Raw genomic sequence first — 18,680 nt, 5'->3', positions numbered from 1 at the left:
CCAAGGCTTTAAATATGGCTTGTGGAAAAAATTTCAACAAACTGATGTGTCGATATTTCATTTCATTTTTATTTCATTTTCATTTCGTTTCATTTTTATTTCCATTTTAATTTCATTCCATTTCATTTTTATTTTTATTTCCATTTTCTTTGCATTTTCATTTTCATTTCATTTTCATTTTCATTTTTCTATTCAATTACTACTTATTACTGAGCAATGTTTCAGCTGTGATTCTCTACTCTTATCAGTCCTGTGTATTCCCGATTGAATTACTAAATGCCATTGAAACAGTTTATAATAATTAATGTTAATTTGTATTATTTCAGATTATGCTGAAGATACATGTAGAGCTGTATTTATCTGCTTTATCATCTTCCATGTGTGTTGTAGATCAATTGACATGCTTACCTTATGCATCTGACGCCATTCTCATTTAACCCCAGAACTCCCAGTTATAAGTGATGCCTTTTAGAATACTACCTGTGATGACGATGACTTTTAGAATACTACCTGTGATGGCGATGACTTTTAGAATACTATTTGTGATGGCGATTACTTTTAGAATTCTACCTGTGATGACGATGACTTATAGAGTACTACCTGTGATGGCGATTACTTTTAGAATACTACCTGTGATGGCGATTACTTTTAGAATTCTACCTGTGATGGTGATGACTTTTAGAATACTACCTTTGACAGCGATGACTTTTAGAATTCTACCTATAATGGCGATGACTTTTAGAATACTATTTGTGATGGCGATTACTTTTAGAATTCTACCTGTGATGGTGATGACTTTTAGAAGACTACCTTTGAAGGCGATGACTTTTAGAACACTAACTGTGATGGCAATTACTTTTAGAATACTATTTGTGACGGCGATGACTTTTAGAAGACTACCTGTCTACCTGTGATGGCGATAACTTTTAGAATACCATGATACCTAGTGCCATGGATCTAGTCGAAGTTGCTTCGAGTATGTCAAATAAATGAAAAAGACAAAACTCTTTTATCAAATTGTGGTAAAGTACTTTGAGTTGAAATGTTTTGTACCATAAACTAGAAGATGTGTATGAAACTTGACTAAATCATTTGTCATAGATAATCAGCCATTAAAGACGCTGGTCGCCATTTGAGGGATTTTGAATGTTGACTGTTTAAAAGGAATATCAGTTCAAAATGGTTCAATACCTTTCATTATTTACAAAGTTATAATAATGAATAAAATTTGGCATCGTATTGGAACCGCTGCAGATGAAAAAAAAAAAAAATATGTCATCGCCACCTCCACTATTAGTGTGGAGTAAAATATATCTATGGATATCTGTTTAATCCAGTTGAAACCACATCTTGGAGAATATCTGCCATTGATATTTTTATTTTGTTTTCTTAATTGGAACAGCATTACATGTAGGTAAGATTCGTTAAAGAGCTAACAGTTCTCGCTATAATAGTTAAAATAAAGATAATGAAAAGATAATATAATGAAAATTTCAGTCAAATTACTTCACTCGGAGTATCTCTTTAATCCAATTGAATCCAAGCCTTGAAGAATATCTGCCAATGATATTTTGCGTTTGTTTTCTTTATTGAAACGGCATTAGGTACGATTAGATAAAGAGCTGACAGTTCTCGCTATAATATTTAAAAAAATAGATAATTAAAAGATATGCTGAAAATTCCAGTCAAATTGCTTCACTCTGATCCAAGATATCTGCAATACAATTAAAGTGACATGTAGGTACGATTAGATAAAGAGCTGAAAGTTCTCGCTATAAAATTTAAAAAATAGATAATTAAAAGGTAATATGCTGAAAATTTCAATCAAATTACTTCACTCTGAGCTTAGATAGCGACGATACAATTATAGCCTAGCCTCGATTGCCATTACTACTATTGTTACAATAATAAACAAAGTCTCGATTAGCCATTTTTACGGTAACCGCATCGACCACAAAAGTATTTAAATCTACTTATATCGCAGCCATCTGATGGCATCGAGAGTTGATTATGGTCTTGATAAGTTAATTAATGTCTAATTAATAATTTAAATAACATTTAAGGCTTTAAAAAGAACCTGCAATAGGCAGATTTAGCTCTTGCATAATGCCTGTTTAAATGTTAAAAAAGTCAATTTTGAGTTCATTTTAGCAGGCATTAAGTCGAGAAAAATTCTATATTGTCCAAATAATGACAATCAGCCACTTTAATGGTCAAATAGTTTTATAAGATACTGTTAGAAGAACAAATAACCCCTATTGTTATTTCGCGCTTGTTTACAAAAATAAAATGAAATGCGGTTTAACATCCTACTGTTCTTTTTTGACTGGGCTGATGAACCTCCAGGTTAGCGAGCCAACATCTTACTGACCGAACCACCATGGCATCTGTGCTTGTATCAAATGCATGCATACTGTTTAATTGTTAATGTAATTAATTTGTAGTTAGATCTAATTAATAGGCTTTTAATCATAGTCAATGTAAATATGTTCTGACTGAAAATGAATTCAATATGTATTTTATTTTTTGTCTATTTTTTTATTTTATTTTATACTAGATCTGAAACTAAATGTATGCTTATTCTTCCCATACGGTCACTTCTTCTCATTTGGTGGAAGTTCACATGGCAAAAAAATAAAAATGTTATAGCAGAGCTTTATATTAATAAAAGCCATTCCATATTTTCATCTTTTGCTCAGTGGTAAAATCAAAATAGCATTGTTGGTAATCATACACTGATTGTTGATAATTATACACTGATTGTCGATAATCATACACTGATTGTTGGTAATCATACACTGGTTGTTAATAATTATACACTGATTGTTGATAATCATACACTGGTTGTTGGTAATTATACACTGATTGTTGATAATCATACATTGATTGTTGATAATTATACACTGGTTGTTGATAATCATGCACTGGTTGTTGATAATCATGCACTGGTTGTTAATAATCATGCACTGGTTGTTAATAATTAAACACTGATTGTTGATAATCATACAGTGATTGTTGAAAATCATACACTGGTTGTTAATAATCTATAATGAAAATCTTTTAAAACAAATGTTTGGAGCTTAATTTTTTTAAAAAAATTTTGAATGTGATATTGAATTATATGGAGATCTCTTTACTTTCATGTGTGATTCTCTTTGGGGTCCAGAATCCAGAATCTTGGACCTTTTTTTTTAATTTAAAAATTTAATTTTCATGTGTATGTATTTTGACTATTTCTGGTGTTTTATTTCTTCTGCTTATTAAAATAAAATTTATTCCACTAAAATTTTGAATAAATTACTCCACTAAAATAGAGTTATATTACCAAAAAGAGCCATTATTATTATCGCTCTGCTGATGCCAAAACAAAAATTCAAAGCTCCGATTTAAGAAAAATACATTCAAGACAGAGAAGTTGATCTTGAAAAATAACTTCCAACATTAATTTTTTTTTTATAAAATATTTAATTAATTAAAAAGGAGTTTGTGTGGAGTAAAATCTTATTGTTGTTAATGTAATGAGTTAAATTCAGTATGAATTATTGTATATAAATTTCTGTATAAACTGTGTAAATGGTTTTAGTCAACAAAATATGGTCATTGACCTGAACAGATACCAGATGGTTTTTGAAAACGAAAGTAGTTTTTTTGCACCCAGTACTTCATGACTATGGTAACCATTATTCTGTACTGGCCGTACAATTGTATAGTTACATAGAGAAGGTTAATCGTAGCCATGTCTGAAAATTGGGTTTTGAAAATAAAAGCTCTTTTTCCGGCGTGCAAAATGACCGATGGGTCAGATCTAGTTACGGCCATTTTCCATAGCCCTAGGTCTTGACCGGTATATACGGCCGACGTGGAACCCATAGTATGGTTGTGTTGGATTTACACAGTGGACTTGTCAGTATATCAGAGGTTTGGGGATGGCCGGGGTCAACTCCATGATTGTATCCCCCCCCCCCCAATATTCAAGTAGTGGACCCAATCCCAGTACATTCTGCACACAGAGACCCATCTACTTCATTCTTCGAGAATAGATCTCTGTCCTTAATGACCGCCATGTTTTAATACATTTCTACTCTGTTTCTCATCTGTCATACAGTATGATACACACACAGACTAAATAAAATTTCTCAATTTCATTAAATGGAAGCAGAATAAATTCTCAACAAGATTTTCGAAGTATACTTAGTGTTTTTGACTAAAATCGTCGATTTAGGATTTAAAATGTCGGTCAACTAGCTTAGTGTCTGTTCTCAAGCGAAGCAAACTGGGGACCGACGGCCTGAGTATTGGCCGAGTACTCAGAATTACGAGATAGGAAAACATTTAGAATATGTCAAAGCACATAAAATAAACTTTTTGTTCAAATAAAATTAAATATAAATTAGCCACATTAAAATACAGACCCACATTCACACCATCTTGTCGGGCTATTAGGCAGCTTGTACAAGGAAGTTAACAGCCATAGCATCAAATTTCAAAACATTTTTTTTTTATAATTTCACTCTTTGATTGGACCCCCGCCCTTCTCTCTGTATACCACTGCAGTAATTAATGAATTTGATAACTAACAATAACTAGGCATTTCTGATAATGTAAACATAAATTTTCTGTCGGCATAAAATCTGAAATTCGATAGGGTTTTCTGTTGACAAAATAAAACCCAGAGTGTCGACATGTGATTTTTAATTGTGGTATGAATTCCTCTGCTTAAATAACGATAAGAGTTATGCCCCTTTATTTTCGGTAAAATGTCCGACAAGAAAAAGTTTGAAATCCCATCACTGGTGTAAAAACAACACAACCTGAAAGAAATTGAGAAATGGAAGACTATTTGCCTCTTGTATGTCCTGTTAATTATTATTGATATATTGGTGGGGAATTTATACTTACGTTTATGTATAATATATATGTAAAATATTGAATTGTGGATTGTCAATTTAGAAAATAAATTAACTTTTACTTTTACTGTTTTCTTTATTTTGTGACAATCTGATTTAAAGCACAGATCCTATTTTGTTTCGTTTTTATAGTTCAAAATTTAGTTTTACTTGTTTTTACTACACTAGGATCTGGAAGAGTAGGCGTTCTTATTTAGGAATTAGCCAATGAAACGGTCTGTTACGGCGACTTCTTGGCGTTTTCTTCGCGGAACTGTGGGTAAACCCCTATAAACGCCAATGACGTCATAGTGTCAAAAGCCGTTCGTTTGACCGCTAACGTGATCTCCCACTATAACTTGTCAGCTCTTCATGTAGTGTAGTCCATTTAAAGTATATAAAAAAAACGAAATATAGATCTGGGGCCTGTTTCACGAAATTTTAACTAAAGATAAAATCCAAATTTTAGTAGATATCTCAATTTTGATTGGCTAAGCACTAAAATCAATCTAATATTATCCAATCAAATTACTAAAATTTGGATTTTATCTTAGTTAAAATTTTGTGAAACAGGCCCCTGTATTTTAATCAGAATGATTTTGTGACTACTGCACCTTGGTTGACCTATTTACGCCACAATGGCCACATCAGTTTGGTTTTCTGTTCTTCATGCTACAAAAAAACGAGGTCTCATGTATACATTGGGGTGCACGTAAAAGATCCCTTGGCAGTTGGAATTCAATGTAAGAGTAGGTCAAAGTGCCGCTGCCCGGGCAAAATTTTCCTTATAGCATATGCCCGTCTTCATTAGCGCAGTATAGGAGCAGGACATTAAACCCCATTTCATTTCAGGTCATAGTGCCGCTGCCCGGGCAAAATTTTTTCATAGAACACTGTATAGCATATGCCCGTCTTCATTAGCCCAGTATAGGAATAGGACGTTAAACCCCATTACATTTCATGGTCTTGATAAATAGCCACTTAAATCACGTGAAAAATGTTATGTTTAAAATTTCAAATGGCTGAATGGTTATGCCCATATTTTTAGCCAGGCTAGTAAAGAAAAGTAGGTTGTTAAACCCAAATTCAGTTCATTTCACTCAGCGGGGGTTCGGTGGCCGAATGATTAAAACAAGCGCGTTGCATCATAAGGTCTGTCATTGAGTCAACTGGCGTGGTTTCGATTCCCCACTTGTACATGACAAGGAGTAGGGTCGTCTGTCCAACCTCCTGGGTTTTCTCTGGGTCCTACGGTTTTCTCCCACTGCTAAAGATCCCTACATGCAAGTAAATTATTGAAATAAAATTGAACCGTGTGTTAGTCCTGAAATGACCTAGTTTGTGTCGAGTGGATGTAACCCCCCTATCTCTCTCTCTCCCTCTCTCTCTCCCCCCCCCCACACACACACACATTAGAACCATTGACTCCTTGGAAGCATTTAAATCTCAACTAAAGCCGTTCCTGTTTACAGAAGCCTTTCTATAGTTCAATAGAGAAACTTGAAAAGCGCAATAGAAACTTCTGTTTTATTATTATTAGCTATATAAATAGACGATTATTATTATTGTAGTAGGAGTAGGGTCGCGTGTCCAACCTCGTGGGTTTTCTCCCGGGTCCCCCGGTTTCTTCCCACTGCTAAAGACCCTGACGCGCAAGCGAATTATTGAACCTTACTAGTACGTCAGTTCCGAAGTTTGTGTCGCGTGGACTTTAACCACACACCACCCCACCCCCACCTCTCTCTCTCTCTCTCTCTCTCTCCCTCCTTTGCTTCTATTTGTCTTAATTTTATTTTATGCTGAATAAGTTCTGGGAAATTGGAAGATTTAATATCCACCCACACTCTAACCCACCCGTTATACAATATATCATTATTTTACAAGATAATGGCGGCGCCTTTATTTTCTCTATTGATCATGTAAATGATACGATGACATTTATTCAATACTTTTTTTTATATAATAAATGTACAGTTGTCAGATTTACAAGAAAATCTATATCGAAATGTACAGGCATAAAGAAAATATGTACACTATATATCATTGTCAACGTCTATACAGTGAAACCCCGCTCGGTGAATGTTGTGGGAAGGGGGGGGGGGTCTGAAATGCCCGGAAAAAAAATTTCGGTTTGCTGACGACGCCCCCCACCCCCACCAACAATTGAAAAATTTGACGGTCGTAAACGGGCTTTCTTGCTATTCCAGCCAGTGAATACAGCAACTTCAAAGTGCTCTAATATAGCCTAATTAAGATGGCCGACTCGAATTCCAATCAACCAATCAATTAATCGTTTACAGTCCACGGAGAGGGGTTCATCGGGAGAAAATCTCGTAAAATTTAACTGCCGTAAACGCGTTGTCCTGCTTTTCCAGTCCGTGAATAAAGCAACTTAATGTGGTCAAATATAGCCTACCTTAGGTGGCTGACCTGAATCCCTAACAATCAATCAATCGTAGCGGGAATGGGGGCTGGAATAGCGGTAACTTCAAGGTTTCCAATCGTTTTGCAACCGAAATCCCACTCTATGCCGATTTCAAGTCCAACCATCCAATCAGACCGTTGGAGTTGCATTCACAATTAATAATCGATGCCCGAAAAATGTCGCACAAAGTAGAGTTGCTCCAGAAAAAATGTTTTAATCCATAGTCAATTCAGTAAAATTGTGGCATTCAATTTAAAAAAAAAGGTAAAATTAGTGTTTTATTAGATTTCGGGCACTTTATTTTGCCAACTAGATGAAATAATAATTTTTGTTTTCACTTTACCCGTCTGCCCGAAAAGTCACCTTGCCCGAAAGTTAGGGGTCAGCTGCCCTCCTGCCCCACTGTCTCATACGCCTATGGCCCCGCTTTTAAGACATGGCCCAGAGTTAACAGAATATAGGCTCTTTAAAACTGTTGTTTGTTTATACGCCCACATTATACGCCCTCTAGAGGTCACAATTATTATCCGATTCAAAAATAAACCTTTCGCCCCTCGTCCGCAAATAGTGTAAAAGTATGTAATACCAAGATTATGGACTCCTTAATATATAGAAGTCACAGTTTTTATCCGATTTTGATGAAACTTAAAATATATCTTTATATCCCAAATATCTCAGTCCATTTCGATATTCGCGCATTTCAAACCATAGCTTCCTGGATTATGGACCCTGATTGTACGAAAAATCGCTTTTTTAATCTAGCTCGTTCTCTATCCATCTCTTGCAAAATGTGGACGTATCTTGCCTGGCAACCGCTGGTTTAATGTATCAAATACATCAATAAGAAGCTATGTGCAAATTTGTGTGTTTCTTGATGAAAGATATTTCCCATTAACAGTGATTTAGAGTTTAGTAAATTCTTAAGTCTGATAATGCCCTGTGAATTCGGGGGCAGGTGTGGGACGGCTATAATGTGATCTTAATACTGGGGCTAACTTAAAACTGAGTTGGAATTCCAGGATACAGAGTTGATATATTATAAGACATTGTACTCAATACAACGCCCAGTGCATCTTAGTAATGAACGATTTTATGGACTGGCTAACATTCTTAGATTGACTGATTCAGATTCCTTGAAAATGTTACTTAAAGAGCTAAACAGCTAATATTTGGGACCTAGAAATTGACACAAATGGGTCGCAACGCATATAATAATGTAATATGAATGTATATAAACTGATTTACATTCAATTATATCGTTTTTACTCTGATTTCAAATCAGTTATCTTCGGCGAAGCGAAAACGCCAGAAGTTTCAATCGAATGGCAACCCCTAGCTTCTGGTTACTCCAGTCTACACCAAATGTTTATTTTGTCTTAAATATTGGATATCAGAAGTTCATCTTTTCCCGGTTGATTTAAATTGACAAATAATTCGTGTTTTCAATGTCAGAAACTTTGGATGATATTGAGTTAGAGACTTAGCTACTTTAAAACTATTCCGAAATGAAGTGGGGTTTAACGTCCCATACTGTTCTCCTCCGAACTGGGCTAATGAAGACGGGCATACGCCAAACAGTGTGCTCTGAGGGAAATTTAGCCCGGACAGCGGCACTACGGCCTACTCTTATATCGAATTCCAACTGTCAAGGGATCTTTTACGTGCACGCCAATGTGTACACGGGACCTCGGTTTTTCGTCCCATCCGAACGACTAGACAGCTGTCCTTGTCAGACCCTCCGTCCTGCATCACTGACAAGGGAGAACCACGCCGGAAAATCTTGATGAACGTTCTCGGCCAATGCTGGGATCGAACACCCGACCTCCAAGCTAGCGAGCCAGCGTCTTACCCACTTAGCCACCGTGATCCCCCACACACATTTGAAGTAGCTGTCCTTGTCTTGCATCACTGACAAATGGGACCCACACCGGAAAATCTGGATGAACTTTCTCGGCCAATGCAGGGATCGCACACCCGGCCTCTAGCCTAGCGAGCCAGCGTCTTACCCACTTAGCCACCGTGATAGAAAAGGGCAAAAAACAAAACAAAACAAGCCCCCCCCCCCCAAAAAAAAAAAAAAAAAAAAAAAAAAAACAAACAAAACAAACCAAACCTATTTCGAAATTTAAACAGTGGAGAATAAACCAAGTCATATAAGAGAAAGACAAATCTGAATCTTTAAAGAACCGAATCAATAATCTTAAACAAAGAGAAACCGGTTAATTAGTTCCAGCATGTTTAAACCCGTTTTCTTCACTCGTCTGTTTGTTTAAGAACTGCTGTGAAAATATCAAAGTCTGTGCCAATAGTGTGATAATAAGGAAGATGGAGAAACGTACGAGTTTTTTAATATCCAAAAACGTGTCGACGTGCCCAAAAGATTATCATTGGGATTTCAATTGTGATAGAGAAAACTAAAACCCCAAATAAAAACAAACAAACGCATTTGGACAATTCAAAAAGTCTCATTTTTGGAATTATATTCTATTTTTGGTACGGTGGATATAAATCAATAACATGGCTGCCGAATATAGAAATGTTATGATCCGATATAGACCTGCGTGATTATTTTTGTATTTGTAAGCCAGTGTTAACAATGATTAACTTTAAGATTAAAAGACTTAATGAATACAGAAGATATTTTTGTGTTTGTAAGCGAGTGTTAACAACGAATAACTGTAAGATTAAGAGACTTGAATATACATTAGAAGAAAATAAAAGTATGGTTCTATTCTTTGGAACTTTTAAATAGAAAAAAGGTCTAAAAGCACAGTCTTTAACTCAATATCATCCACAATCTTTGACATTGCAAACACGACTTATAAGTCAATTTAAATCAACATTTATGTTGTTATTTTACCATGAGAAGTTAGGCTTCTGATATCCAATTTTTAAGACAAAATGAAAATGTTAAAATTCGCATAAGCTAATACTTTCGAGTGCCAGTTGCATGAAGCGAGTCGATGAACGAGGAAAATATTACCGGTGTAGACTGGAATAACCAGACACCAAAGACTGCCATTCAATCCAGACTCTTCGCGTATTTCCCCGAACATAACGGATTCGAGATTACAGTAAAACAGAAACGATTGAATGTAAATCAGTTTATATACATTCATATTACATTATTATATACGTTGTACACATTTGTGTCCATTTCTAGGTGCCAAAGAATAGCGATTAGGCTCCTTTTATGTAAAATGATATATATATTCAATTTAAGAAAAAAAATATAATTTTAATCAATTATGTTCGGTGAAATACGTGAACAGTCCAAATTGATTGACAGTCGTTTACGCCTGCTTGGTCTATTCTTCACTTTGTTTATATTATATAATTTTTCAATTTTTCCGCTTTGAATCAGCTATTACTAATTACTTCCGCATTGTCTTGTAAGATATGTTTTTCTTTGTTCATTACAAAGCATAGAATGCACGACTCGTGTACTGATTTTAAAATGTTTATGTCTTAAATATTGGATATTCGGGTCTAATGTTTTAACGGCAAGATAAAAGCATCAATGTTAACTGAAACGGGCCACTATTGAATTCTAATTTATGTTTTTAATTTCGACTATTATCAATCTGATTAAAACACAGATCTATATTTCGTTTCGTTTTTTTATACTTTCGATGGCCTACACTAGATGAAGATCTGACAAGTCATAGCGATAGGTCACGTCAGGGGTCAAAAGACCGACTGATGACCTTATGACGTCAGACATTTGATTAACCAATCAGCATTGATGTTACTAGTGGATTACCCACAGTTCCGTCAAAAACACGCCTAAAGCTCGCCTAACAGACCGTTTCATTGGCTTATTCCTGACACCATTCAGAACACGAGATAAATAACAACTCTTCCAGATCCAAGTGTAGTAAAGACAAGTAAAACGAAATTTTGAACTATAAAAACGAAACGAAATAGGATCTGTGTTTTAACCAGATTGGACTATTATGGACATATTGAGTTGGACGTTCGGTTGTTTAAATTTGTCCCCAATTATAAAGACACACAATTCTAAAAAAAGAGAAAACATTGGCAGAAACAATTGCTGGGAGCAGGCACCGAACATGACTTTGCAACAAGATTGCTCACCACCAGGCCCCATTTATCGATAAGCTTCTTATATGGCTAAATGAACAATTCGTACTTCTACAGCTACACAAGAGGGAAATTGGGTTTAACGTCCACTAGACACAGACTACGTCACTTCGGGGCGTCATTTTTATAATTCGAGGAAACCGGAACACTTCGAGAAAACCCACGGGATTGTGCAGGCTATCGTACTCCTTGTCACGTTCCAGCTTGGAGTCGAAACCACACCACTTGACTCATTGACCACTCGACAACGCCCCCACCCCCCTCATGCCCACATAAGATATTGCGGGAGAAACACAATAGGCAACTGCACTATACAGAATCGCAAAGATGCAGGATCTCTTAGAGAGAGAATAGTATATGCTGATTGAGTGGATCTGGGGTTGAGAATTTTAGCCTGCAATGTGCGTTACTAAATGTAAAAATAATAAAAACATTAAATCCCTAAAAAATTCACTTAATTCACCAGCCATTGTTCATTGAAATGTTAATTCTCGAATTAAAATTTTATTTTGAAAAAAGAAAATAAATAAGAATAAAAAAAAACACGAACACGCATGTCCGTATCTTTGGAAATGATCTGGTTTTTACGTATAGTCCTCAATGTCACAAACTCAGCGCCGGATTGACACGACAGGTCCAGGGTCCTCCGATAAAGGTGTATAACATATTTGGCAATGTCCCAAACCTTTCTTACGTGCACTTGAGTCTTAAACATCTGTCATCATCCCCGGCTTTGCATAATGGTCTTTCTTCTTCCTCTAGTCGCGAGGGTGGTGGGGTTGAGAGAAGCCTCACATGTTCCTGAAGCAACGACTGCGAGTTTTTTGTACATCTGGACGTTGCTAGATTACTTTACAATTCCCGAACTTATAGCTACGTTATCTGCAGACACGCGATCACTGGCGTCCAATCAGAGGTTGTGACATAGCGACCTCCACGAAAACCTTGCCATTGAACGAACCTTAGACATTGCAACTCGATTATCTGATAGACTCTCAAGCTGGGTGAATACCCAATTGAAATTAGTGCTGACATATGCGGGGTATTACGTTAAGGCCTTGATTAAATGTACGTAGTTAAAGCGAGATCAAGCCTTCTATTCGACACTGCACAATCTCCACTACACCAAACATGCTGCCAATATTGTATTCTAAACATTGATGTAAAGACATCTCCACTACACCAAACATGATGCCAATATTGTATTCTAAACATTGATGTAAAGACATCTCCACTACACCAAACATGATGCCAATATTGTATTCTAAACATTGATGTAAAGATATTATTTAGATTATATCCTGTTTGTCTCATAACCGCAACCACCTGCTTAGCGCAATATAACCCGGTTGGCGCTGATGAGCCATTAAACACTATCTCACTATTTCAGTTATTCAAATGGTTGATGTTACTGACCTCTTGGTCATAAAGACGAAGCTATCCAAATCTAGAAAGAGTTATATGGGACAACAATCACTGGTTTATTACACGATGGTACAACATATATATAACTGTTTTAGTTTTGTTATTTTCCAATCGCGTCTTACCAGTTGTAGTGGGAGGTCGCGTCAGGGGTCATACGAGCGGATTTTGGCCCTATGACGTCAGACATTGATTAATCAATAGCGTTGACGTTTCTAGTGGTTTACCCACAGTTCCGTCCAGAGCACACTAAGAACTCACCGTAACAGACCCGTTTCATTGGCTAATTCCTCACATCAACTAGAACGCCTGTTATGTAACAACTCTTCAAGATGCCAGTGTAGTGAAGACATGTAAAACGAAATTTTGAACTATAAATAACGAAATTTTGAACTATAAATAACGAAACGAAATAGGATCTGTGTTTTAATCAGATTGTTTCCAATCGCTAAACGCCACTAAAGGATTATAATAAGCTATCGAGGTAAAAATATAGACTACTGGCTATTCTAGTACACTGGGCATCAAAGTGTGCAGTAAACCCGTATCAATTAATGATTTTTTTAAATTCAGTTCCCGGGATTATGAGATATATATTATGAATCTACAATTTCGTCCGCGCTATGCTGATGATTTGGTATAGTCTATTTGTAAACAGTATTCTAATTGATCGATAAATTCGTGTCTCAATCAGACAGTTCTTTATAGCAAGCCCGTTTGTTTCGAATAAAGAAATCAGTCAACGTAGTTCTATTCAGTTCCCTGATTATGAGATGCATTTAAAAGTCCGTTCGCCTTATACTGATGATTTGGAATGGTCTCATTCTAAACTGAAATCTAATTCGTCGATAAACCTTTGTCCCTGATGGCAAAACAGTTTCGAATGCAGAAATCATTTGGTGATATACATTGCTTCCTAGAGGGTATTCACGTCACTTCCGGTACTGACCGCGTTCATGCCCTAGCGTCATGTTAACGCCATTTTATCGCTTCAGGTCATTCCTATTAAAACCACTATTAATTGCGCCGCCTGGACTCGGGATAATTACTGATGACAATAATTAATTCATTACACGCCATCCTCTGCTTCATCAACCAAGTCACCGTAAGCTGTAGGCTAATTAATATACACGTATCCATAACTCAGGCTTACCGGAAGTTAATTAATAAATAAAAATGGCCGTTGCATCTGGAAATTTTATATCACTATAACGACACTTGACGTAGAATGTCGTCCGATTTCACATAAGCTCTGTTTTCCATGCCTATATTTCCATTTCGATTGCATGGATATATTGTAATACTTCTCTCAGATTTACCGAAACTAGAAGTTCTACCCAAATACCCTAAACTTCTAGAGAAATCGTCTTCATTTTCGATAGCTGCCTCGTACGAACCACGCCGAACACTAAGTCTTGAGGATGTTCTACTTAGATAGTCCTCGGAACGAGATCGATATACACGCGTATCTTTGTCACGATGGCAGTTAGACACGGATTGACTCCGTCCATTTCTATTGTCATAAGGTGCCGATTGTAAACGGTAAATTTTGTCCTTTGGTGGTGGATGGATCTCGATATCGGAGCGCGATCTACTGCCCCTACCACCATCCCCGTCCCAACGTCTTTCAACGTAAAGTTTATCGTTAGAGGCCGTTGAGAAATAGTCATAATACGGATCACTATTAATACGGTGCTTACGTCTACGACCGTTTTCTGTCCAATCCGGTTGATGTTGGAGCTCCATACCGCGTCTGTAGTCGAAATCTTGGTCCGGTTCTAACTGTCGTCTGATACAACGTTCTAAATATTGACGTCGATCCAGACGATTCTCTGACCGCCAATCGGAAACGACGGGATCGAAAGGCCGTCGCGTTGGCGATTTACTCAATTGACGCCGTTGTTCTTCATTCCGCATTCTCTCAGCGATTAATCCGCTGCCAGAACTACCAACCGGGCTCAGCACATCGTCTAAAGATCTTGACGTCTGACGACCCATACACCTAGCAGACGGCTTATTCAAGATTATTCTGGCCGCCTGCTTGGCAGCAATCTTCGCCTTTACTCTCTTTCTGTCCCTGAAATACATAACAATAATCCTTCATTACTAAAACATGTTTCCTAAACTCAATGGCATGCATAGGCTTGTTGATACCCAAGATCAACTCATCGATTATGGAGCCCAGACCCCGACTTCACAAAGCATTCCCAGACATAATATTTCAAAACTAAAATATAGCCCTTTGTAAATAATTTGCTGTTTTAATATATCAAATACATCAATAAGAAACTATGTGCAAAGTTTTGAGTGTCTGGATCAAAGATATTTCTCATAAACAGTGATTGAAAGTTGAGTAAATTCTTAATTTAAAGGAGCTAAATCTCTAACTCGATATTGTCCATAATATTCGAGATTAAAAACAGGAAATGGAATTCAATATTGGTCAATTCCAATCAATATTGATGCTGTTATCTTGCTGTGAAAATATGGGATCGTAATATCCAAAATTTAAGACACAGTGAACATTTTAAAATAAATACACGATTCGTGTACCCTATGGATTCGGGCGCCATTTGTATGAACAAAGACAAACATATCCTACAATACAATGTGGAAGTAATTAGTAATGGCTGATTCACAAACGACAAAATAATAATTAAAAAACGTGTAGAATGGACTTAGGCCTAGTAGACGTAAAAGGTGGCTGTTTAATTTGGACTGTTTGGTATTTCATAGAACATAATTGATTAGTAATTACAATATTATTGTTTAATAATGAATATAAATCAGTTTATATACATTCATATTACATGTATACATTACCAATATGTGCTTTTAGACCCAATTTCATCTATTTTAAGGTTCAAGGGATTAGAGCCATACGCCCTTTATGTCTGAGAATGCTCTGTGAACTCGGGACCTTGGGCCTGTTTCACGAAATTTTAACCGAGATAAAATCCAAATTTTAGTAATTTGATTGGATAATATTAGGTTGATTTTAGTGCTTAGCCAATCAAAACTGAAGTATCTGGGGCCTGTTTCACGAAATTTTAACCGAGATAAAATCCAAATTTTAGTAATTTGATTGGATAATATTAGGTTGATTTTAGTGCTTAGCCAATCAAAACTGAAGTATCTACTAAAATTTGGATTTTATCTTTTGTAAAGACTTCAAGAAACAGGGTCCAGTATTCATGAATATGAGAAATATGTAAAAATAGATGAAATAAACATTTTTATACAAATTAAACATAAATCAGCCAGATTAATCAAATTCGGTGACCCAAATGAGATCTCCAGTCAAAAAAAAAATCTCTGATTGGATACCACCTCCCTAAATATAGGTGCTCGGGGGCGTCACCCCCTCTGCACCCCATTCTGAACGTCAGTGCCCTGAAGTCTTAGAAATAGGTAACTTATTTTGAATGTTAATGAGGCATCTCCATGGACACTAATACAGGCAGCTTAATTGCTACAGAGCTTTGAGTTCATTCGGTTACTAAAACTCGGATATCATGGTATTAATTGTAACTTGAGAATAATAATGGTGGTATTTAAAAGGCTGGGATCTACATGTTTGTTTTACAAAATGAATAATTACTGTTCTAGGAACTGCAGGTTCTAAGTGAGAGGGAGACAAATGTACAGCTCTGCGTCAAGGTTTTGAGTTTTTGCGCCCCCTCGCAAATGGCAAAAAATCATACGGTTTCAATGCGGTTTTCAACATTATAATCATAAGGCTCAACCACTGTCAAACATGCTACAATATTACTCTGCGGCACTGGGAGGACACCCTCATGGTTAGAACGTGCGCTGTATCGTAAGGCCTGTCATTGAGTTAACTGTCGTGGTTTCGATTCCCCGGTTGTACGTGACAAGGAGTAGGGTCGCATGTTCAACCTCGTGGGTTTTCTCCGGTTTCCTCCCACTGCTAAAGACCCCTACGCGAAAGCGAATAATTGAAATAAAATTCACCCGTTTATTAGTCCCGAAATGACCTAGTTTGTGTCGAGTGGACGTTAAAGTTCATCCAGAAGATTTTCCGGCGTGGTTTCCCCTTGTCAGTGATGCAGGGCGGAGGGTCTGTCAAGGACCGAGGTACCTTGTACACATTGGCGTGCAGTTGGAATTTGATATAAGAGTAGGCCGTAGGGTCGCTGTCCAGGCAAACTTTATCTCATAGCTCACTGTATGGCGCATGTCCGACTTTATTAGCCCATTCGGAGCAGAACAGTAGGACGTTAAACCCCATTTCATTTCATTTTTAATAGAATGATTAAAAGTGGCGTATCTATTCAGAGCAGAACAGTAGAGCGTTTAAACTCCATGTTATTTCGTTAAGAAAGAATAAAATGTAACCCGAGCATATAAATTTATTAGTTTAAGTTGCTGACGGATCATCAGTTTTCAGGCAAGATCACATCGTACATCATTATTAACTTCATGACTCTGTTAAAGTATTAACGAAACCATACCACACCACAAAATGCTATAGGTCAATCCACAATTTGCTTTTTGTTTTATTATTGTATAAAGGCGTAAAATGGTCGTATTAATTGTGTTACTGACAGCCGATCAATTTATAGGGCAAGCCATGTCATGTATCAATGTGTTTCAATTAAATTACATGATAGCGTATTGATCTCGGAGATCATACAAATTAAAGGTCCACCACCTCCACTGGTTCTTTGAAACAGTGAAAAGGATTTGTTGCCTCGACACTCGTATTGGTGGGTGTCGTACACCTGTAACTTCTGTTCAGAGCTAATGCTTGCTTGATACGTGATGGCAGGTGTTTATAAATTCCTCAATTAATCAGACCCACCCAGCCCCGTCTGCCCCGCCCCAGTCCCGCCCCGGGAACAAGAAATAGCATGCACCATAGAACACCTGTGTCCATGCCACAGAAAAACACAAAGCAGCTCTACAATGGCCGAGACAGCACAGCAGTCACACTATGCCCATGTTGCCTAGAACACACAACAGTTCTACAATGGCTACGAACGTCAAAGTATAGCAGTACACATGTGCCCATGCCACAGAGAAACGTAAGATAGTTATACTGCGACCGAGAACAGAGAGAGAGAGAGAGAGAGAAATGGGGTTTAACGTCCACTCGAAACAAACTAGGTCATTTTGGGACTAACATATGGTTTAACTTTATTTCAATAATTCGTTTGCGCGTAGGGGTCTTTAGCAGGGGAGGAAACCGGAGGATCCGGAAAAACCCACGAGGATGGACAGGCGACCCTACTCCTTGTCACGTACAACCGGAGAATCGAGACCACGTCAGTTGACTCAATGACAGGTCTTATAATACAGCACGCACGTGCTAACCATTCGGCCATCCAGCCCCCCCCCCCCCCGCGACCGACAACACCTTAGCACACCAACTCCACTGTACCCATTCGGCAGAGAACCTTACAGTTTTACTTTGCCAGAGAACACTCTGGAAAATCATAGGTCTCACTGAACACACCATAAAACAACAACAATCCTAATATGCCCACAACAGTCCTAATATGCCCATGCGGCAGAGTACACAAAACAGTTCTACAGAGAACACCATAGAACAATAATCGCACTGTGCCCATGGTTGAGAGGGCATAAAACGGTTCAAAGAAAGATCCTTAGAACATGAAATGAAATGTGGTTTAGCATTCTTCTTCTCAGCACCGACTGGACTAATGAAGATGGGCGCACGTCGGTGTGCTTTGACGAAATTTGCCCGGACAACCCGTCCCATATCCGAACAACTAGACAACTGTTCTTTTCAGCCCCTTAGAACAGTAGACCCCGTGTCGCTAGTATTGGTGGAACCACTACTTTAAATTGTAGTTTAA

At 37.2% G+C, this 18,680-nt stretch overlaps 2 protein-coding genes across 3 annotated transcripts in view; one reads left to right on the top strand and one right to left on the bottom strand.

Annotated features, from left to right (window-relative positions):
- The window catches only part of LOC126822479 (proteasome activator complex subunit 4A), a 34,488-nt gene extending 29,514 nt beyond the window's left edge, over positions 1-4,974 (top strand). Inside the window, exon 16 of the mRNA XM_050551402.2 lies at positions 327-4,974. The gene's annotated coding sequence lies outside the window, so the exon portion shown is untranslated. The remainder of the gene's footprint in view (positions 1-326) is intronic.
- Positions 4,975-11,813: 6,839 nt separating this feature from the next.
- LOC126822481 (uncharacterized) overlaps positions 11,814-18,680 on the bottom strand; it is a 49,465-nt gene continuing 42,598 nt past the window's right edge. For both annotated transcript variants that reach the window (XM_050551410.2, XM_050551409.2), the window contains exon 3: positions 11,814-14,914. In XM_050551410.2, the coding sequence (XP_050407367.1) occupies positions 14,044-14,914 (871 nt within the window). In that variant the 3' untranslated portion in view covers positions 11,814-14,043. The remainder of the gene's footprint in view (positions 14,915-18,680) is intronic.

Source organism: Patella vulgata, chromosome 5, assembly GCF_932274485.2.
Source record: "Patella vulgata chromosome 5, xgPatVulg1.2, whole genome shotgun sequence".
In the NCBI taxonomy this organism is placed as follows: Eukaryota; Metazoa; Mollusca; class Gastropoda; family Patellidae; genus Patella; species Patella vulgata.
Note: the sequence above shows the minus strand (reverse complement) of the source record. Positions and strands in the feature narration are given on the sequence as shown.